The sequence below is a fragment of the Hippocampus guttulatus genome, chromosome 7, assembly GCF_054856545.1.
Source record: "Hippocampus guttulatus isolate MCC_2025c chromosome 7, RoL_Hgut_1.0, whole genome shotgun sequence".
NCBI classification, from domain to species: Eukaryota; Metazoa; Chordata; class Actinopteri; order Syngnathiformes; family Syngnathidae; genus Hippocampus; species Hippocampus guttulatus.
The window spans coordinates 16,289,651-16,312,501 of NC_141267.1; the positions used below are offsets into that span (position 1 = coordinate 16,289,651).

Below are 22,851 nucleotides of genomic sequence, written 5' to 3' on the forward strand. Positions count from 1 at the left end.
TAAAGGAACATCTCGACTGAGATATAACGAGCACTTAGTTCCAACGCTATCAAGTCATCAAAGCACACGTGTGCATGCACGTCAAGTGTTTTTCAGTGTATTCTTCCGCCCGCTCGTCTCACCTGCGCCATGATGTAAGTTAGACCCCTATTTTTATTTATTTATGTATCGAATGATTTAACGAATGTGAGGATCACACTCGACTTGTGCGTGACCGATAGACGATTGAACTTTGCATTGTATAACCGCGGCCTTCCGATCAGTTATCATCAGGGTTAGCCTTTACCCATCAGGTAACCCTTCACATTATGAGGGCAATTTCACGGGATAAAATCCGCCTGATTATTTTATTTTCAGTAGTTTCAAACCATTTATTTCTACTACACTATTTTTTTGATATTCATCACATAGTTTTTTTTAATGGTATCATAATGCTCATCGCTGTTCTACCTTCTTGTCGGGCTCTCAGCGGTCCGCAAGCCGTAGCTTGAGCGTGGAATAATTTTACCCAAACCACTTTAAAGGATCCAGCTCAGACACGCAATGTAGATTTTCAAAACATTTATTAAAAAATAAAAAAATGGTAAAAATATAACAGTCACGTTAAAATGTAGAAAAAAAAACTCCCATCGTTAAAACATCTTAGCACGTGTGTGTCAGTGTAAAAGTTCAGTCTTGTGGTGATGCGTTAAATCCTTCCTGACCACCATAGTTTGATGTTTATAATATATTGGGAGATTTTAAGGTTTAAGGCATTCTTTGTTCTTTTTTTTTTTTTTTTTAAACCAAAGCAGTTCCTCTGAGGTTTGATATGCACTCAGTCCCTATCCACAAGTAGAAAAAAAACATCCTTTAATACAGAGTTTACATAAGACCAATTTTCACCTTAAATTGTGCTACACAGTACTTTTTAAAGTGAATCAGGCATTTATATAAAAATTTGAGTTCAGATTGGGGATAACTAACATAAAAAGTGTCTTGGAGTGTCTTTCGTTGTTCGTTCAGACTCAAATGGTGGACAAATGGTGGCTTGTCTACAGTTCTGTCGCTGGACCCCATTCGATGTCCTCATCCTCGTACTCTTCATCCTCTTCAGAGCTGTTGCTTCCGCCTCGGATCTGCGTGCGCCTGACCTGGACCGCTTGGTGATGTGCCACCCTGTAAACATGCGAAGGAGGCGTGTGTCAAACATCTGCAGGTTAAGTCTTTTTCCCCCTACGAGTGAGCCACAGACGACTTACACGATGAACTGAAGGGCCTTCTTCTCCTCCCCTTGCGTCTGTAGCTCTGCCTGTCGGGCCTGAACAAGAACAACAAGTTAGGTCTGGCCTCAAGTAAAACAAATAAAACAATTATATACCGTATATCATTGTGTCAGCATGTGAGGCCAAAAGAATTACAGTTCTGGAATGCTCCCATCAAGAGCTTTAATGTGATATGTGACTTGTTTTGGTTTGTTGCACACTGATTTCTTATGTTACAATCAAACTCCATCAAGGCGGGGAGCTTTTCCAAATATTTTTGTCCGTGTGTCAAAACAAAAGAGCATAATGAGAAAAGAATTATAGATCTGGAAAGCAATCTTGACGTGCTTTAATATGACATGTGACATGGTGTGGTTTGTTGCACATTGATTTTTTAGGCCTGATCTTGTGATGATCAACCAAACCCAATGTCAATTACCTGCTCTAATTCCTTCTCAATGGCAGACAGACTGGCTTGATGTGGGCTCCCTGGCTGCTCATCCCCATACGGCTCGCTGACAGAGTATGGGTCGGGGGCGATAAACTCCGGGGGTCCGTCCGACGGAGTGGTGGGTGCAATGGTGTCGAGGTGGTTGAAGTCAGAGTCTGAAAAACTGCGGTGTGAACGAACATCGTCCGGATGATGCAGAGGCGGGCTGCGGCTCTGGCGACGGAGCGTGGCGGGTTCCGGCACGTGCATCAGAGGTGGGATCTCTCTGCCTGGCGAGTAAGGCTCGGGGTCCAGCTCCTCGTCGGGACTGCCCCAGGTGGGTTCGGACGAGCGAGCCAGGGCGGTGCCAGACAGTCTTGAGCTCCTGGCCGCGTGCTGACCCGGGTAGGCCTCCTCCAGGTCCTCGTTGTCCGTGTAGGCTTCGCCATCTGTGAAGGCCTCGCCGTCCGTGTCCTCCAGGTCACTGGCGGCGCTGAGGTAGTCGGACTGAGTTTGATCCAGTGCGTCCAGGTCCTGTTCTCCACTGCTCTCCAACTAAACAAAGATACACACATAAATCTATCTACACAGACCTTTTGCACAGCGTGATTGTGCGAAACGGAAATTCAACAGAGCAAGGTATATGCGGCTTACCGTGACTTCAGAAACCCAGACTGGTTTAGACTGTTGGTGGCGAATCTTGTCCTTTAGAGCCTGATACCAAATATTGGAGCCGGGCTGCAAGTCAACGCGCGCTAGAGGGAACAAATAACAAATGACTCCTGACAGATGGAGAGAATCACTCTTCTGAGGCCTATAACGTTTTATGATCTAACAATCAAACAAATGTATCATTTTACAATCTGAGCATTTGTAGGTTCCATGTTTTGGAAGCTTCTTATCACAGACCTGAAGCTTTTTAATTCATCAAATTCATTCAACCCAAAAAGCTGACAACTGACTGCACACTTCACATGTGATAAATTGATGAACACAGAACCGCTTCAATAATCATGAATAGGACGCAGACTCAAAGAGATATTCACTATTTAATTTTTAAATATGCTTCAACAAAACATCTTTTAGAATCTCATGTTCTCTCTTGCAATTCAGTGATTAAAAAATGCAATGCAGTATAGTTTTTTTTTTAAATATATGTACAGGTTAAAAAATAAAATAAAGAAAGAAAAGGAAAAAAGATATGCAGTGTTGTCTTTAAATGTCAAAAGCCTTTGTGGCTATCTTTTTTGGGGGGTGTTAGACAGCCGAAATGGGTCTCCGCATATTTAAGATTGCCAACACCTGACGTAGAGAGAAAAGGAAAATCCCACGAGAACTGTCCTTCATCCTCCTAATATCTGCATTAACACACGCGCGATGTATGTTATTGATGTACCTGAGAAAAGATGACTGCAGTCTTTCCTGAGCTTGAGCGCCTGCGAGTAAAGGCGTCTGGAGCTCTTGTTGGAGTCGGGATTGTAGCGCTGCCTCATGGCTTTGACGTCCTTGCGGCTGTGTGGGTCCAAGAAGATCACCATCGGGTGGTACTGGATGTAGTTGAGCCTCTCCACAGCGGTCGGTGTGATGTCCAGCAGGGGGTGCTTGTCCTGGCAACCGAACAGGAATAAACTTAAGTGAGCCACCACGTGGAGCATGCCACACACACACACACACACACACACACACACACACACACACACACACACACACACTATAGATTTTATTTTCATTTTATGTGAGTGGTCTTGGATATTAAAAATAAAACCTGAAATGTTGAACTCACCTTTTCAGCTATCTTCCTCACGGTGTCCAGTTTGATAACCGTTGAGCTGCTGTCACCGCCCCCACTGCGAGGAACCATCTCTGATGAAAAGAAGGGGGGGAGCAAGAAAACCCCCCCACACACATTCAGGTAAAAAACTTAAGGTATAAAAGTGCTAAAAAAAGACACCAACCAGCTATTTCATATTCATCAGGCATCTCCCTGGCTAGCTTCTCCATAGCGATATCGTTAAGAGGACCCAGAATGACAATGGGCCGCTTGAAATTGGCTTCTCTGAGCAGGACCCTCTCGTAAGCCGGGAATTTGCCCTGAATGGTGAGCTGCAGGAGGTCGTCCCGTGAGCGTCGTGCGTTCTTCTCGTTCTTTTTGTTCCCTCTGAGGCCCCGTAGTTTCCAGAACTCAGCCCTGGGCCCCGACACTGGCTTCTCGCCGCTCATCCTCTGCGCCTGCTCTTGGCTGGCCAGCACTTCCGCCCTGATGGATGGCGACCGCACCAACGTGAGAAAGAAAATTCACAGAGTAGCTATCACACAGGCTCTATTAGTTTTGCTTTCATAAATTTCTTTTGATTTTCTTGAAACTTGATTCGACAATGTAACATAGTTGTTGACCGGTATATAAAACATGAATGCAGTTTGACTGGATCTGAGGGACGTAGTGCGATAGTCGCTCATTTTCCAGGCGCACCTATTGCTCACCTGGTCTGGTTGGGGATGGTGCCTTTATCGAGCTCGTGCAGGTCGTTGCCCATGCGGATGGCCAGCCAGTTGCCCAGCTTCCCGCGGTGCATCGTGTCGACCACTCGGAACACCTCTCCTCGCGTAAAATTCAGCCCGATGGGATGATCGGTCTCGTGGTCATAGTGCGTGCGGATGTAGAAGTTGTCGCCCAGGTTGGACTTTATGATCTTCTTATAAACTGAACAGGAAAAAAAAACATTGACCATTTAAGGCGATGGGACGCAAACTGGAGCTTGCTGTGGTTAGACTGCACTTACTGTCCATCTTATTTTGAGTTTGAATCGCTACCCTCTCTCCTCTCTTGATGTTAAGCAGGAAATTTGCTGCCTCCTCTCGAGTGAAGTGGCCAAAGTCGGTGTTATTGACCTGTGACAAAGGGAGGAAAAAAAACCCCCCTCCTGTCATAGTATGTAATATTATTCCAAAAATGCATTTTGACAAAGTGTCCCTGTCCCCTACCAGCGGTTGAGACAAGAAACGCCACAAACACCAGTTGCTGATATGTGGTATACACATCTTAACAACTGAAGGATGTCTGCTGGGATATATTATGGTTACATCTACAGCGGTTGTGAAAATGGTTCACGAATAAAGCTGTATTGTATTGTATTCCCTTTAGACTTGCTCCATCTAGTGGATACATATCACAGGTGCACCTTATACTCCGGAGCGGCTTATAGTGTGGAAAATAGGGTAATTAAAATTAAATACAAACTAATACAATAAAAATGAAGTTAAAAAAATTCCATATATTTTTATGGTTTTAACGAATATCTGTTTATTAATATACATTTTTTATTTCAATCAAAAAACTTTTGAAATTCAAATTAACACAGTGCAATCAAGAATATTGGTAAAAGCTGTAAACTACAGCTACACATTTTTATTGATATAATAAATATGTTTCTTTAAATTGAAATGAAATAAAATCAAACAGCAACCACTACCAAATTAATTAAATCAAAAGTGATCATGTCTCTGGTCCAAGCAGGCCAGAGCAAAGCCACCCTCACCTTCAAAATCTGGTCACCCTCTTTCAACCCCCGCTTGTACGCGGGGCTGTTGGGCTGCACCCCTCCCACAAAGATGCCGACGTCGTTGCCGCCCACCAGCCTGAGGCCCACGCTGCCTTCCTTGACGAACGACATCGCCTGCATATCAGAGCTGTACCTGCAGTACCGGAACCAGAAGTGCTGAGCTTTAATGCGGTCGTGCAAGTTGGAAGGCTGAGACCTGAGAGGGACTCACCCTTGGGGGGATGTCGGGTACGAGTCTGGAGGCAAGGAGTAGATGGGCTCTTCAGCAGACTTGGCGGGAACAGGGGCCGGTGCTGCTGCTGGTGCTGATGATTATAATGGAAGCATGTTAAAAGGGCGATTCATTCCTTCTTTAATAACAAAAAAAAAAAAAAAAAAAAAAACCACTGAATGCGGCGCTTACAGCTGACTGGTGGATTGCTCCTCACGGAGATCCCAGATCTCATGGTGCCACCATTGTGAGGCACATCGGGAGCACTGTTACTGTATAACATGAGATTAAAATAGTCGAAGGAAAAATTTAGAGTTCTGGAAAAACTAGACCTGAAAAGTCAAATGAAACTCATCAAACCATTGCCATCATGCCATGTCTAATCTCCACAAGTTTGCTTTTTTTTGTTACAAATGAAGAAAAAAAAATGTCTGTGCGTAATATTTGTTTTCATTTTCCGATGCATTGGTTGAAATCTTTTTCCACTTTCTAGCTGGAAAGGTCGTACCTGCGTCGGCTATCCCCCTGGTCTGAGCTACCCGACCTCCGCAGGTGCGACAGATCGTCGGACTCGGAGGAAACTGAATGTTGTAAAGAGACCACAAAAGATCCAGTTTTCACACACTAGCTCACTCACAAACACATACACACACTTCTCGACATTGACACACACATACAATCATTAAACACACACACGCATATTCTTTCTCCCATCACGTCATCCTCACGCACACTTGCCACAGTCACACAAACACATTCACAATCGACTGACCATCAGGAGGAGGTTGCACAGACAACGAGACTCGGCGGGCTGGCTCCGGATTCACATCGACCGAAGAAGACTTGATCTCAGGAAGGACTCTGCAAGCAGCACAGGGGGAATTATATCATTTCAGCAATTCTTTAGTTGACGCAATTTGACATTTTTAATACAAGACAAGACATCTCTCGGAGCCATTGTCTCCATTTAGCTGCACAAGTAATGCTTATTCCTGGAGAAAGCACAAAGTTAAAAATAGTTTGAAAGCACACTCCAAAGATGCTAAACAAGTATCACACCTTATTTGGGTAAAAACTCCCACCTGTATCTGTTTTTGGCTCTGTCTGACTTGTCGCTGTCCGTTGAATATCTGCGAGGGGCAGACCCATAACTGTCCTCCGAATCCGACTCGGACGGAGCTGTAAGGAATCACACTTAAGCGTCAGATTTGCATGCGTGCATTTACAGAAATTCGATGCATACATTCATTTAGAATCACAATTAATCGGATTAACATGATGATTCTTCATTTCTATGCAACTTTGCTAAGGCTTCAACATTTATCCATCTAATTCATTTTGCACTTGTACTCATTAGTGTTGTGAGTGACCGATGCGCCTTCTATATGGATGAATATTCAGATTTCTTGGATGTAGTATTTAAAATGTTCTGTAAAGCGCTTTGTTACAGCTGCAGCAGTTGTGAAAAGCTCGATATAAATAAAGCTGTATGGTATTGCATTCCTTTAGTGTAGCTCCATCTAGTGGATGCATAGCGGAACCGCAACCACTATGGGAGGTTCTATTCTATGCGCCTTATAATGCGGTACGCCCTTTATTTGAAAACAGTTTTAAAATAGGCCGTTCATTGAAGGTGCGCCTTATACAGCGAAGCGCCATATAGTGCGGAGAATACGGTCATTTAAATTGATCCTATTCCAAGTTTTGCTCAAAATAAACCAAAGGATTGCATGTGATGATCTCAAATGTGCGGCTCCTGAAAATGTTCATATTAAATTAGGAACCAACTGCGCAGTCTGGTTCCGAAAAATCTCCCAATGATTTTACGCTCACCTCGACGTGGCGCACGGCCGACCGGGACACCGGAAGCGCTGTGCCGCCTAGTTTCCGGCTGAGAGGAGAGGTCCGCCGGCAAAGCTCTGCAAGAGACAAGAGGGAGGCGGGAGTGAGGGAGGAGGAAAACAAGTCTCAGTTACATTTGGAAGGACGGGGAGTGGGCTTGTGGCTAAAGTGATGATTATGGTTGAGGGAATATTCACCTTTGCGTCTGAGGGGACTCCTCTCTTTGACTGCTTTGTGATGACTATTGATCAATTTCAAGTATATATTTAGTTCATATATTTATGGTCGAGTCATCTGTTTAATCAGTACGTAGCCACATAATGCAGAGGGACATGTTCAGTGAAAGTCACTTTTTATTTCAGCGGGTCACACATAATGGTACAGCCCCAAAACACACAAAAGTCCAAAAAAGCTACAATGTGATCACACAAACACGCGTGTGAAAAATAAAAACATTCCCAAGACAGATGATGTAACTTTTGTGGAACTTCAAAAATAAAAAGGGTAAATTAAAGTATAGTCATAAAAACATTTGCCTTATTTACTCAAGTGTCCCAGCAGGGTGTTCAAGTGGGTGGGGGGAGAAGGGGACGACGCCTTCATGTGTACCTGTATCTGCTGCTGCCGTACGAGTCCTGACTGTAGGCGGCGCTCTGCCTCCGAGGAGGCGCCGAGCTGCCTTCAGACTCCGATTGGGAGTCTGAGAAGGGAGGAAGACAACTTGATTAGCAGGCATTACCATGCTACTCGAAATGCATTTTTGTCGAGCTTATTATGGATATTAGATAAGTTCACCCAATTCTGGAGTTCAATTCAAAAACTGAAACTCATTTTAGAGATTGTTTAAACCTATTGAGCAGGCTTTTCAGAAGTATTCCGTGGTCAATATCATTCTGATTGTCATATGACATTTTGGAACTTCTTGAGATGGTGAATTGTGAACTAAAATGCATTAAAAAAAAAAAAAAAAACTGTTTGAGTCTACCGACCTGGGGGAGGGACTCTCAGGGGAGAACTGACCCTCCTTGGGGGCTCCTGGCGCACCAGGATGGGGGAAGCTCTCAGGTTAGAGTGGGACAGATCAGCAGGAATAACTCTGGGGCTGACAAGGAAAAAAAAAAAAAAATTAAAATCAGAACCAGACTGGCTGACTCTCTGATTAATGTTCTCCCTGAGTAACAATCAAAGCTTACTTATATCTGCTGTCTGAGGCGCTGTGGTCGGAGTCAGAGTCCGACACGGGCTTGCGGGGCCTTGAGGACGATGAGGCGGGCCTGGAAGATGAATAGTTCTGGATGGCGGGTGAGGACCTGGGGTTGGGCAGCGTGGACAAACCAGACAGGCTTCTGCATTAAAAAAAAAAGTAACATCTCAGCATTAACTGTCATGCGAATTGACTTGTGTGCGATATGATTGTGATAGAACCTAATACAAATATTCCCAACAATAATTTCTGCAATCAGGACAGACTGAGCCAAAACCTTTGGATCTATATCTATGCCGTGGCAACACAAAGTGGCAATTGTAATAGTAGCATTTCGTGCTGTTCTCTGAACCCGACTCCACTGGTTTTGACGCCGCGTTTAGTCCTGGTTTGGTGAAACTATCACAAGCCAGAGCGGTTGCACTATACATGAGTGGAGCCATCTTGGATTGGATTAAACTTTGTCAAATGTACTGTATGTGAAGCATACAGCACGGATGAAATTTCTTCCCTCTCAACACAAAACAAGAGGAGCCGCTGCGGGTGTCCGCGCCGCCATCAAAAGAAAGGTTAACAAAAAAAAAGACAAAATAATACAAAACAACACATGAGACACAGACAATCGTGCACTCTTAACCACTTTCCAGCATACACTTTGTTGTCTGAAGCAGTTACAGATCTTATTTACCCACCGCCGCTATTTAGACACTGATAGCGCAGCGAGTGGTCGTGTGTGTTGGAATTTCCATGTACAGCACACACGGCAACTTTTAGCCTTGAGTGGACGACTATTCTAGAAATGCCGCATACTTTCCCACAAACCTCCAAATTGTTTGACTTTGTAGTATCGTGTGCCACCGGAAATAGTGTAGGATGCATAGATCACGTGCGCATTCCGTTCAACTGACTTGTATTTACTCGAGTGGCTCAGACTGTCCGTCCGGGTGGGAGGCGGCGAGGCGCTGCGGTCCGACTCGGAGTCAGACGGGGCTGCGAGAAACAACATGGAGAACGTCAAGGACGCACAGAGTCAAGAGCCGGCCGGACATGACGGAAGGACTCTTGCGGGGCTGACCTCGGCGAGATGCGTAGCCTCTTGCTGGGGGGCGAGTCAAAGTGGAGCGCACGGGGGAAGAATCCCTGGATTTGAGCACCGAAGGAGGAAGTTCTGCTCTGGCCCTGGTGTCAAACCGAGACAGGGGGAAAGATTAACCACAAAGCTCAACCAAAGTGACGTGTCGTCCGCCGACACAATCTCATGACAAAGTCCGGCAATATGATGCAAGATCGTTATCCATGCAACCATTTTCTATAGCAGTGTCCTCATTTGTGCTGCGGGCGTGGCTGCAGCCAACCGCAGCTGATTTTGGCCACGAGGTGGAGTACACAACTCATATTGTGTGAAATATTTGTCAATAATATTACTTATTGTCGATAAAAACTGTGACAAACAAATGTACATATATTGCACATTTAACAGGCTGATCTATTTAAGTCAATGTTATATCTATTTGGGCAATTAAAAGGTAAATCAGAAAATAATTTAACATACATATATCATGTTTCATTTATTGTATCCAATAATATTTTCTTTATTGTTAAAAGAAAAAAAAATGCAAAATAAATATTTAGATATATTGTGACTAATCAATACAATAAATCCTGATTTATATTGCGCTTTCACAACAGCTGCAACAAAGCGCTTAACAAAACAGTTAACATAAAGTAAAATAATAAACACCTAACATAAAACACGGACAGTCGTGCAATCCTAACCACTTTTCCCTCCTACGCTTTGTTGTTCAAAGCAGTTTGAGATGAAAGAGGAGAGAATCAATTTTCGATACCATTTGAAAACAAGAATCTTTTATTGAAATGAATAATTTTACAAATGCATTTAACTGTTCCTCTGTTAAATAATTGGTGACTTCATTCAAAACGGAACCAATTCCTTCTTGAATAAAATAACCTATTTTATCCATCCATCCATCCATTTTCCGAACCGCTTGATCCTCACTAGGGTCGCGGGGGGTGCTGGAGCCTATCCCAGCCATCTCCGGGCAGTAGGCGGGGGACACCCTGAATCAGTTGCCAGCCAATCGCAGGGCACACAGAGACGAACAACCATCCACGCCCACACTCACACCTAGGGACAATTTAGAGCGTCCAATCAGCCTGACATGCATGTTTTTGGAATGTGGGAGGAAACCGGAGCACCCGGAGAAAACCCACGCAGGCCCGGGGAGAACATGCAAACTCCACACAGGGAGGCCGGAGCTGGAATCGAACCCGGTACCTCTGCACTGTGAAGCCGACGTGCTAACCACTGGACTACCGGGCCGCCCCTAACCTATTTTACAAATAACATTTTAACCTTTTATTTTCCGTAACATCCTGGCCCATCTGTCTGTTTTAAAAATCAATGTTGGCCTTGATGCACAAAAGCTGACCCCGCCCCGAGTTTTCAACGAAGCAAACATGTTTGTTTTTTAGAATGAGGGAGGAAGGCCTGTGCAGAGTCAAACCCAAGACCTCTTGACTGTGAGGCACACACGCTAACCACTTTGCCAAATATGGAGTAGCACAACTATAAATCTGACAATATCGTTCTTAGGAGGATTATATAACTAGGTGTACCTGTGCATCCGTTTCTCTCTGGTAGGATGCCGGGATGTTCTGTGAGAAGGTGAGCGTTCATCCAAGTCGGAAATGTCTACAGAGAGTAAAAACAAATAAATCATACAAAACTAAAAATGTCGTCCATTATTGCTGGTCAACTCCTTGTCTTTTCGTCTCACCCTCCATCTCAGAGCTGCTGTCTTTCCGCCGTCGCCGCCGCTCATCCTCGCTGTTGGGGGCGCTGTCCTCCACCTCGGGGATGCTGACCAGGAACTTGCGGTGATCGCGCAGCACCGTCATGGTCAGCTTGCCGCGGCTCTTCTCCACCAGGTGCTTGGTCTCCAGCAGGGAGAGGTTCTCTGTGGTCATGCCGTTGATCTGGTGGGCAAGGGGGGGGGGGGGGGGGGGGGGGAAGAGGTGTGTGTCGAAAAGGAACTGATGACAGCGGCTGGCTGCTCTTGTTGAGGCTTACCTTCAGAATCAGGTCGCCTTCCTGCAGGGTGCCTTCCTTTGCTGCCAGGCCCGTTTCAGTCATGTGCTTGATGAAGATCTGACTGCCCAGTTTCAAGCCGTACTCTGCGTCGCGAGCATGATCACACGAAAGCAAGTCTAGTTATTCTTATCAATTTATGGATTTAATTTTTCGTGTAAAAATCAGACACGATAATCATCAATTTACAATAATGTAAAAAAAATAAATAAATCTCGCACAACTGCAAAATCACAGCTTTACTATTGTAACTTCATTATTTTTCCGCTCATCATCTTCAAAAACAATATATATCGTTCTTGTCGCAGTACAACTTTTTTTAAAGACAATTCTCATAAGACTTATTAAAAAAAAAAACAACAACAACAACCTCAACTTAGTTCTTTTTCTTGTAATTACCCCCAAAAAGAAAGACTAATCTTACAGCTTTATTATTTTCCCAACAAGACCCAAATATTACAGTAATATGTAATTTTTTCAGCTCTGATAACACTATTTTTTGCCAATCTGATAGCAAACATTCTTTACCATCATTTACGCAATAAAACCCAACTTTATGATGGCAACCTTTTCACCAGTAAATACATGTTATTTTATTGAACTTACCATCTGAGATTTTCTTTTTAACCAGTGTGGTTCTGAGGGGCTTGTCATCGAGGTCGTGGTGCGGCAGTCTCTTGTACCCCGACGACATCAAGGGCAGCGTGCCTCCGTAGCCGTTGCGGTCTGGCGAGGAGCTGCGCGCCCGCGCGTGGTTGCGGTCAGGCGAGGAGCTGCGAGCCCGCATGTGGTAGCGACTGGCATCTCTGTTGTCGCTGGCGTCCGAGAAGCGTCGCGTTCTTTTTGGGGGGTCTTGGTCCAACAGGTTGGAGTGGGAGGCGGCCCGAGTCGGTCTGTTCGTAGCAGGGATCTGGATCTTGCGAGGACGTTTCACCGTCTAGTGGGAAAACATCGTAAGGAAGGAGGAGCTGATGAAACAAAAGAGTCAAGGGGATGAGTTCATGAATAATGATTTTTTACGCCATAACTCCAGTTTGAAGGCTTTTTTTTAACCACATTTTTCTTCCGGCACACAAAATTTCTGTGGAATCCACTATCCATCCATCCATTTTCTGATCTGCTTCATCCTCGCGGGGCATGCTGGAGCCTATCCCAGCCATCTTCGGGCAGTAAGCGGGGGACACCCTGAACTGGTTGCCAGCCAATCGCAGGGCACACAGAACAACCATCCGCGCTCACACTCACACCTAGGGACAATTTAGGGTGCCTGTCATGCTTGTTTTTGGAATGCGGGAGGAAATCGGAGTACCCGGGGAAAACCCACGCAGGCAGTGGGAGAACATGTTAACTCCACACAGGGAGGCCAGAGCTGGAATCGAACCCACGACCTCTTCACTGTGAGGTCGACACCAGGCCGCCGGAATCCACTCACCAATTTTCAAAATACTCCGTTATACTCAAGTTGAAGTTGTCATCCCGACCAGACTTAGCATTTTGACAATGTCATTTTTAGGAAATCTCACGTTGAGACCAAAAATGAGCTGAAATGCTAACATCACTTCATACAGAACCAGTAGATGCAAACACAAAGCTCAGATTTGACCAAGAGGCGTAGAGAGATTTGATATTCTACTGGCACAAGCGGACACTAAAAGTGGAGTCAACTGTTTCGCAAAAATGGATGCTCATGGAGCAGCTAATGTCGTTTAGGCCACTACTTGGCTGGCTTGAGAGAAGGTTTGACAAATTTGGTCCACTGCGGATGCCAGAATGCCACATTAAAAGGGAAGAAAACATTTTTCAGCGGGATCGGGATGCCAACTGACACGTGGTCATCTCGAAGTACTCACTATGTTAGCCGTCTTGCCACACGACTTGAGGGTGTGGATGGTGAAGTTGGAGTGGACGTTCTCCATGGAAACCCCGTTGACCATAACGATCTGGTCTTTGTTGCTGGAAAGTGAAAAAACGTATCATTGGACAGACGGACATATATATATATTTTTTTATTATCGCAACTCCACATTAAAAATTCAGACTCACAGTCAAATCAAAACATATTTCTTTTCAGAGGCGGCTTAACTTTTTTCCATTTGCGTTGGTATTTGTGTTTTATACTCCTTTACTGTATTTTATTCTTCATTTTTGTATGTTATACAAGTATTATTCTTTCCCAATAAAGTGATCTTGACATGACAGGTGCCCAAAATAATATGCACAGTGTGGCAGGACTACATAACGGTCCGCAAATTTTACAGTGTCCTTTTTTTGGACGCCTAAGGCGCACACACCTGTGCAATAATCATGTCCGTCTGTCTCTCCAATTAGCGTTTTGAAAGGTCACACCTGTAAAGTGGATGATTTATCTTGGCAAGAAAGTGCTCACAAATTTAGATTTGTGAACAATATACCGTATGAGAAAAGTATAGGACCAAAACAAAAGTGGTGCATTTATAGATTTGCTCCATGCATGTTTGCATTAAGCTAGCTAACTTCCGTCCGCTAGTTTAGCTGAGTTTAACATGTGAATGGTATCACTACGTTGCAGATTTTCACTCACTGTGGGTCCTGAAGGTATCCCCGCTGATAAACCGGTTTCACTATTTCTATTATTTTACTTTGAAGAGACACATTTTGTGTTGGTCCACTTACAACAAGCGTCCCATGGCCGGTCCATTTGGCAGCACGTCGGACACGATCACCGCCGTATCGCCGTTATCCAGATGAGCTTTGTCCCTGCCTCCAGATAGGGCAAAGCCAAAGCCCAATTTGGAATCCTGACACGCAGAGAGATCGGAATGAAGGTGGGAGGACGGGAAAACAAGCGTGCACATATGCAGGTGGATGCGGGTGACAGAGTGAGCACATTCCAGCCCAGCTGGTATGCACCAGCGAGCGGTCGACTGCTGTTAGTTAGGGTGTGCCTTGTGGAATTTCAGCGTAAGGTTTGCGCAGACAAACTGCTAGCTGGTAATCGTGTACAAAATATTGATATTGCAATGTTTCCGCTTGGAGATACGGCATGGCTCGATGATAGTCAAATATTGATTTGCACATTAGACGAATGTGGTCCTGTGTGTCACCCACGGCGTATGATCATAATAAAGACCGTTTTGTACGCTTAATGTGCAAAGAGAAAACAACCATTTATATATTTATGTAATGCAGATCTGTTTTGTTGCCAATACAAAGAATATCACACAATAGCTATGCTTGTATTGTTTAGCAAAGCACTTTGACCTCGATTCACAACGATTTCAAATACGACTGTCGACCGAAAATGAACTCACCTCCCCTACAATAAAGTAAAAAAATTGACAATATGGTTCGTGATCGTTCACCTACGATCCTGCGATTCCCAGCCCTCCTACTCTCGCGCAACTGCAACATGCCGTCCGGAAGCAAGCAGGAACTTACTTTGTTCAGTGTTATTGTATGCTGCTCCCATATCATGAGCTCCTCCATGTCTGACTTCTACAATCACAAAAAAAACAACACAGCGATGGTAAGAAAAGGTAACATTTAGTGTGGGATACTTTGCATAGATAGCCCCTTACAAAGAGCTCCAGAAAAGCCGGAAGAATGTGTCAAACGCAGCCTGTACACCAGTCCAATCTGGATGGACCGGTATGGTGGCGGCGGCGGTGGTGTGTGAATGTGTGTGTGCTGCTGTGTGTATGAAACACCTGAGGCTCCGCAGTAACACATAATGTAGATACACAATAGAAAAACTCCTCTTTCACTGATATCTTCAAAGGATGAGTTTCACCTAAATTTTAGATTCACTATAGGGTCAACAAAAATACAATGGTGAGCAATGTGTGTATAGATAGACAGATAGATAGATAAGGGTTGCACAGTAATTGGAAAAGCATGCGATAGATATTTAAATGAACATAAAGAAATGACATTACTGTATTCGACACTTTTTTTCTCCCCATGTGGCAAAACAAGCGAGTTAAATGTAGCGTCCGTTTTAGCTCATTCATTGTAATGTCCCGAGATATTGTTCACCTATTGGATGGTGATGTACAGTCTGGACTGGACCGGTCAAATTCAGATAAAAAGCATCCAATTCTAGATGAACTTTATTGCATGGGCCATTATCACAACAATTATATTTTTTTCAATATTTTGAGCAGCGCTATGTTAGATAGATTAGATAATCCCATGAATCCAGATTAATTCGGTTAATTAATTAATTAACTAAAACAGACAGATTAAAAAAAAATCATGGCATCATTTATGATGCTCAAAATGCACACTGTGTGGCAGCGAGATTGCACGGAAGTGGAAAAATTTCCCTCCGAGGTGGCAGAGGCGTCTCAGGGTGCACCGTCGCCGGGCACAATTCTGCCAACGGCCTACTAATTTTCAGTGGCGCCAACACAATGAAGAGAAACTGCGGCCACAATATTCCCCCATGTGAGGATTTAACCAATCTTTGGAGAGCTGTTTTTCCTATCAAATTAGGAAGAAGAGAGGCCCAGTTGGAGCAAAGCCAATTTCCAAATATGTAGTATATATTCAAGAGAAAACAAAGAAAATCGCTTGGGGAAAAGGGCATCCTGCTCAATTCCAATCTAAAATTTTGCAAACCTGAGAAAAGCATTTGTAAGATTATTTTAAAAAATATCAATAAAATTGAATAAAAGCATATGCAGACTGGTTGAGCGAACTTCTGTGAACTTTAAAGGACCCTGCCAAGTGTGTTGAGCTAGTCGACAGTTCCACGGCCAAGACAAAAATCACACTGCTCTTCCTGAATCTGAGGCTGAACTTTCCTAAGGACCCTCCGCTCCAGCACCCCCGAGGAGTGTGATCCATCTATAGTTGGAACACACCCTCTGGACAGCTGTTACCCAGCAATCGACTCCTGAGGCCCGATAGGCTCCTTCAGCTTGACGGCAACCCTCACCGGTTGGGGTCCAGCAACAGTTTCGGGTGGCCGCAACCGGTCAGCCGCCACAACAATGGAGAGACGAACATGGTCCACTCCGACTCAGGAGTTGACTACTCAACTGGTATCGGTCTGAAAAAAGTGGTATCGAACATTCCTACTAACTACTCTCTTCGTGGCACCTTGATAAATCATATCGAGCGTAGCTTTCTAGTTGATTTGAAGACGCTGACGTAGGCCGATACTGACATGGTAAGAAGAAACAACAATGACGTTAAAAAGGGACAGTTAGTAGGGAGAAAAAAATTTGAGTAATTGCACAGAGCACAAGACGGGGACAATTGTGCTGGTAGATGTGACCACAGTGAACAGTAGGCCATTTGTATGTTAGTATGTTAATCATCAACCTAAACAGCAATAAAAATGACCCTGCTGCTCAAACAGAAACAGATTTTTTTTCTCCCCCCAACCTTGCTATGTTTTCAAAGGGAAACTTGCCTCTCTTAGCACGAGGCATTCGTTGACTAGTTCCATTTTCTCGTTTTCACTTCACACACAACTTTTATTTTATTGTCCTGTTATGAAAAGAGCGTTGCCCTGTACCTGGATGGTGTTTTGTACAATATAAATCTTAAATAACCTAATGTGTATCTAAAAATAAGTTGCACTCCAGTGTTTAAAAAAATAATAATCTAAGCAAATACTAAGTACAATAATAAAATAAAATCTTGCATAACAGACAATAAAATAAGCTAAAAATACCCATTAAATATTTATGACAATTTTTAAAATTAAATTAGACAATGCCTAAACAAACAAACAAAAAAAGAATACCATTGTAAATACCCTAAAACCCCCAAAACAATTAAACACCTAAAAACAAAATAAAAAAGTCAAGAATGAGTCAAAAGCCAAATAAAGCAAAGAGACAAACCAATAAGAAATTTACATTGGAAAAGTAAAAAAAATTTTTAATAAAATGAAAAAAATAAGAAAGACCAAGTAATGCCAAGAAAAATAAATAAACAAAATAAATTAAACATAATTATAAAAGGTGAAGTAAAATAATTCTTAATTAAAAATTAAAATATCATTCCATTAATCATACATTACCAGATGCCAATCATGAGTCTGAGCAAAGGCAAAGTGCCTAAATAAAGATACTACACTAAGAAGACTATTTCGCAAGTCTCCAGTTATTTTCTATATTCCTCAACATTATTTGGGAAGAAAAAAAAAAGTATAAGCAGTTCCTATCAACACATTTCTAAATGTGAGTTCAACAACCACAGTAGCAAACAAGCATGCAAGATAACCCAGTTCGAGTATGCGCCATGCTTTCGTTTTGTACAACTGATTTGACATTTGATTTCAATAACGACGACGACTGCTCAATTCATAATCTTCCCCAAATCTTTACCAAATCCTATTTCTCTTTGTCTTTTTGTGGCTTTTAACAAGGTTGCCGTTTTTCTGCACTCACCCCGTGCTCTTTGAACCTCACTTCCATTTCCCGCTGGGATCGCCAAGCCCAACAACAACACTACTACTAAGGCACAACTGGATGATCATATTCCACACGCAAACACAACCCACAGGGCCATTCGTCCAGCTCCAGAAACCTGATCCTTCGCGGTGACGGGCAAAAGATATGACGGGCGCTGGCGTGGGGCGGGAGGACTCACCTAGGAAGCGCTCCTCCCTCCCCCAAGATGCACTTTGACCACTCATGCGGCGACTTCCTTGTACACTCCATTAAACACTGAATGACCACCGGGTCAAACTAAAGACAACAAAGTTGACTTTTAAGTCGCTCTGACTTGAAAATACTGTAACACAAGGCGACTGAATTTAAAATACCAAAAATGTTTTTCGGCGGATAACAGAAGAATCCGTTCCCGCTGAAAAATGTGCAAATAGGCAACTTCAACAATACCGAAGCATGAAAATGTGTTGGTTCACTGTTGTCTTTTTATAACATGCATATTTTGGGAGAAAAAAAAAATATTTTTTTCATTTTTGTGGGGTTATGGTAGTCTTATTTTAACTAGATTTTTTTTGGTGGGATTATTCACGATAATTTTATTTCTGCGCATACTTTTTTTTTTTTAACGGTATGCTTATTTTAAAATGCGCAGCTTTAGGGGGGATTTAGCAACATATGATGTTGACTGGAGTTGAATAGTCTTCTCTTAATCTGCACATTAGAGTGGTTTTATTTCAAGATGCAGAATTTGAGTGGATTTACGGTAGTTCGTTTCATTTTTTTTAAACTAGTAATAAAATGAACAGTCTAAGATGCATTTTCACAATCAGCGTTGAACAAGCTTGCACTACATCATGTGCAAGAGACACCTGTGAGAACTTACTCTGCCAGTGCCGTGCTGCATGATCATATTACGCTATGACACATCCATATCGTTTATAAAAGTTATTTTTTTTTATGCGTGATTTCGGAATTGGCGCAAGAGTGGCAACTACTCTGCCGTCCAAGCCCCAGCGGTTAAATTTTATTTTATTTTTGGTGCGCTTCTTAAAAACAAACAAACAAATAAATAAATAAATGAAAAAGGACCACAACAATACCGGTAAATTACCGGATCGCTAAGCAGTAGCATTAAGCATCGCAGAATTTTAGCAAAATCCATCTAGGCTGGGTTTTGTTTGAATGTTGAGCCATACTTCTCTAGAACACTTTTGTCGAACTCGAAATTGTTCCACTTTTTGTGGGTGAACTTTGGTGAAAAGCTGAGTTATCACTATTTGTATTCCCCCCGCCCCGAAAAAAAAAAGATTCTACATCAGACGGTGACGAATAATTTTCCATTGAATAGTGAGTATGCTATTTGGAGGATGGATGGATCTATTCATATTTTTTTTTCTGCATGCAAATTCCGTTTTGGCGTCAGTAACAAATGTACCAACAGCTCAAACTTACGGGCATCACCAGCAGAGGCGGCGGCGGATCAGGCGGCACAGCACCAAAGTGCTTCATTAATTTCATCCGCTGGGTCGCCTTCATGACGAAGAGGAATGCCAACCCTGTTGTCTTACAGGCGGCAAATCCAATTGACGACCAGACAGCTTTTCAAGGTGAAGTTAAAAAAAAAACATATTCCGATCTCAGTCCATGCCCTTTGGATTCATCACAGAGATCAGTCTGCTCCAAGTCTCAAAGGTATGCAAGCTTCTCGGCCCACTTTGAGACTATTTTCCCACAAGGCTGATTTGAGTGCGCTGGGCGCTATGGTTACGACGGCGGAATGAGAGCGTTGGACTGTTAATAATTGAAAGGCTGTTTGCCAGAGTAAAGCTTCTCGGGTGCCTTCACAGCACACAGGAAGTCGTGATCAAAGAAATGTTTACTATTCTATACTAAGAACATTTGTACGCGACACACTTTGAGTGACGCGATGGCCTTGATACTGCCTCATTTCATTGCCATTGTAACTGTCGTCTCAAGCCAAATAAATCAGCTTTTTGAGATCTGTTCCCGGCGCAAACACCCCCAAACTAGCATCCCTTGGAATATATTGAAAATTCATCCCAATCATGTGCCAGTTTCACTGAGCAACATTCTATTTGGCGTATGTGTCTGTCATGAAAAGACGCATTAGCAAGACTCACAAACCGTGTCTGAAAAGAGATTGGAAATCTGCCATTTGGTTTTTAAGCACCCATTTTGAGGTGAGCAGCCGGTGTCATTAGATGAAAGTGAGGATTTTAATTTTTTGGCATTGCAAAGGGATGGAGCACGGTGGCCAACTTTGACGACTTGCCATTAAGCCTCAAAACAAACCCCAACTCAATCCACAAGGTCAGCTGGTGGTCTCATTCTGAAGAGACACATTTTGGTTTGAAGCCTCCATTTTGGCCATTTGCAATCATCCTTCAAACACAAACTTCTTCAAATTGTTTCTGTTTGTTTCCAAATTTAAATTACATAGAACAAATGTCTTCCGGATTGCTTAGAAGTGATTCATGGCTGCCCCTATTGGCAGAAGTGCACAGCTCCTAAACACCATTGCGGTTTCCTTGAACGCACAGCTGGCCAACCTGGCACTTCATTATTCATTCAAGGGGAGTAAACGGATCCGACAGGGACTACTGTTACTAAAACAAACACTTGAATGAATAAATGCCATGTATAGTACAAGTCCCTCCTCTTTATTGCATCACAGCCGGGAAGGGAGCAGAAAGCCACTCGTACTGGTGCTCAGTTTAACTATGCTATAAAATTCAAGGTACAAGATAACCATGACGCATTTAATAGCCTAGAGGTGCACTGGCTCAGCGTGATGTAATCTATTCCTGACTTTCGACGCGAGTATCGGCATGAGGCTATGAGTGGTCGAGCTACTAGAATCAAGTAGCTCGTAACTAGATGGTAACTAGTAACTAGAATCTAGTAACTACATGGTTACAGAGCGTGTTTAGAATGCAACGTCACTTTTTGCTAATTTTTTTTCAAATGTTTTTACACTCCCGCCACATAAGACGTCATCTAGGCAAAAAGCTTCGACATGTCTCGGTTTCGGCTTATTTGGCCAAATACCTTCTGTTCAACATCATACATGGAGTCTTGAAAATTTTTTTGTATGTCCTACTATCCTGTAAAGATTAATGTCTGCTGTATTCCACCTGTATCTGTGAAACTGGTAATGGAGGCTGCTTTTTTCTAACTTTCAGTTAGTTTTGGCAGGTTTTGGTTGAGGACCCTGTGAGGATACATATAAATATGATTGGGGAAGAGTCCAATTCCTAATATAGTTTAAGTTAAATTGGGCCGCACGACTGATTGGGAAAGCTCGAGGCAGATTAGATTGACATGGCAACACAGAGGCTGAAATCTTATTAAACACACAAACGCACAAAATCTATCATTCAACTACATGTACTGGAAGTATTGCGGCCAAAATGGGAATATCCATCGAGTTTGTATATCACTTAATCCTATTTGCGCCTCGGATGAGCAGACGCGCAGCTGACTCAGGGGCAAGAGGAGAGTGGCACTTTGGCCTGGTTGCCAGTCAATCACAAGGCACATATATAAAACGGTGTTTGTTTGTTTTTTCTTCTTTCTTCTTTCTACCCACATTCTTGCTGCTGGAGGCTGTAAATTTCCCCAGTGTGGGACAAATATCTTAAAACAACAATGTACACTACCACACACACTAATGAGCAAGTAAGAGACTTCAGTGAAACTAGCATGTTTTTGGAATGTGGCACTCAAACCCATTCATCTTTCAGAACTGTGTGGTGGATGTGCAAACTGCAAGTACACGGTTTCACCCGTTGGGAATAAATTATGTCAATTTCATGAAACAAGTATTTGAGTTTAGGTAACCGCAGCGAAGACCTTGCTGGCCCTGACAACGCAGAAATGGGTCAATTTGACCCACACCATAACAGGAGGGTTTTAATCAACTATCCAAATGTAGAGGAGTGGGGGAGGTAAGTGTAAGCAACAAATATTAATAATAAAATATATTCATTTGCCCTTTCTACCCTTGTGATGGATGAACGATGACACAAAATGGAGGCCGTCAATGCACAAAATGTCACTACCATTGTTTTACTTTAAAATAATCAAATGGTGGAGGTGGTGAAGAAAAAGGCAGGGGTATGTACGGAATACAATTAGACAGCTGCTTTTGAGTCGAAACTATTGTGAAACTCGTTTTGAGGCAGGTAGAAACTTGCGCCGAGTGCTTGGAGAACCAGAAAGGCGAGAAGAGGAGGCGGATGAGGAGGATGACGGGCAGTTGTCGAACATCACATGGACTGCAAACGTGGTTACAGACTAATACCCAAACCAAACTTTAAGTTCCCTGCTATGCAGTCCAAAAATAAGATATAATGAAACGAACAGGGTCTGTCACACAAAAAAAAAGCATTTGAAAATGATAGAAGATAAAAGAAACATCTCATCTACACTTTCGTCACGTGTTCCGAGGACGAAAAACACTTCAAAGGTATTTAAAGAAAAACGAAATATCTTTAAAGTGAACAAACATGACTTCTTCTCATAATTTGCTCAACTTATTAATAGTTATTTAATTTATTTAAGGAGACGACTGTGAGCTATTTTGACAGGCGAAAGAAGATGGTTTTACCTGTAATACTTCCGGATTGTACACCGATACAATTTTTCGTCGAACCCGCTCCCGCCGCGCAAAATCCTCCTTCAAATGTCACTCGCTCACTGTCGTTGGTTTGTGCGATTGACAATCAAAGTTTTGGCGTGGACGTCTCAGCACGACATCACCGTGCTTACTTTTAAAACTTCCTGGCTTGTTAGGACAGGTAGAATTGACGCGGCTGGCCGCAAAAAAGGGCGTGGTCTTAGAT

At 43.1% G+C, this 22,851-nt stretch overlaps 1 protein-coding gene across 4 annotated transcripts; it reads right to left on the reverse strand.

The window, feature by feature from the left end:
• Nucleotides 1–546: 546 nt before the first annotated feature.
• On the reverse strand, nt 547–22,829 carry tjp3 (tight junction protein 3). Of its 4 annotated transcripts, none has more exons than XM_086115496.1 (29): nt 22,617–22,829; nt 15,018–15,074; nt 14,253–14,377; nt 13,451–13,553; nt 12,207–12,537; nt 11,583–11,686; nt 11,290–11,488; nt 11,129–11,204; nt 9,567–9,670; nt 9,400–9,481; nt 8,481–8,633; nt 8,277–8,389; nt 7,897–7,987; nt 7,279–7,364; nt 6,528–6,624; nt 6,218–6,306; nt 5,954–6,026; nt 5,638–5,717; nt 5,446–5,539; nt 5,211–5,367; nt 4,455–4,563; nt 4,156–4,375; nt 3,630–3,931; nt 3,458–3,537; nt 3,071–3,281; nt 2,329–2,429; nt 1,684–2,229; nt 1,242–1,300; nt 547–1,158 (listed from the first exon to the last, which is right to left on the reverse strand). In XM_086115496.1, exons 2-29 carry the CDS (start codon nt 15,063–15,065, stop codon nt 1,035–1,037), a joined length of 3,957 nt encoding a protein of 1,318 aa, XP_085971622.1. In that variant the 5' UTR covers nt 15,066–15,074; nt 22,617–22,829; the 3' UTR covers nt 547–1,034. The 4 variants fall into 4 exon arrangements, with proteins under 4 accessions (XP_085971622.1, XP_085971620.1, XP_085971621.1 ...); XM_086115494.1 differs by lacking the exon at nt 22,617–22,829 and adding an exon at nt 19,439–19,714; XM_086115495.1 differs by lacking the exon at nt 22,617–22,829 and adding an exon at nt 17,984–18,159.
• Between the last annotated feature and the right edge of the window lie 22 nt (nt 22,830–22,851).

Coding starts and splice junctions, on each gene's coding strand:
- tjp3 (XM_086115494.1), bottom strand. CDS start 19,522: ATGAAGGCGACCCAGCGGATGAAATTAATGAAGCACTTTGGTGCTGTG. Junction 14,378..15,017: donor ATACAATAACACTGAACAAA/GTAAGTTCCTGC, acceptor TCTGCGTGTCAG/GATTCCAAATTGGGCTTTGG. Junction 3,282..3,457: donor TGAGGAAGATAGCTGAAAAG/GTGAGTTCAACA, acceptor TTCGGTTGCCAG/GACAAGCACCCCCTGCTGGA.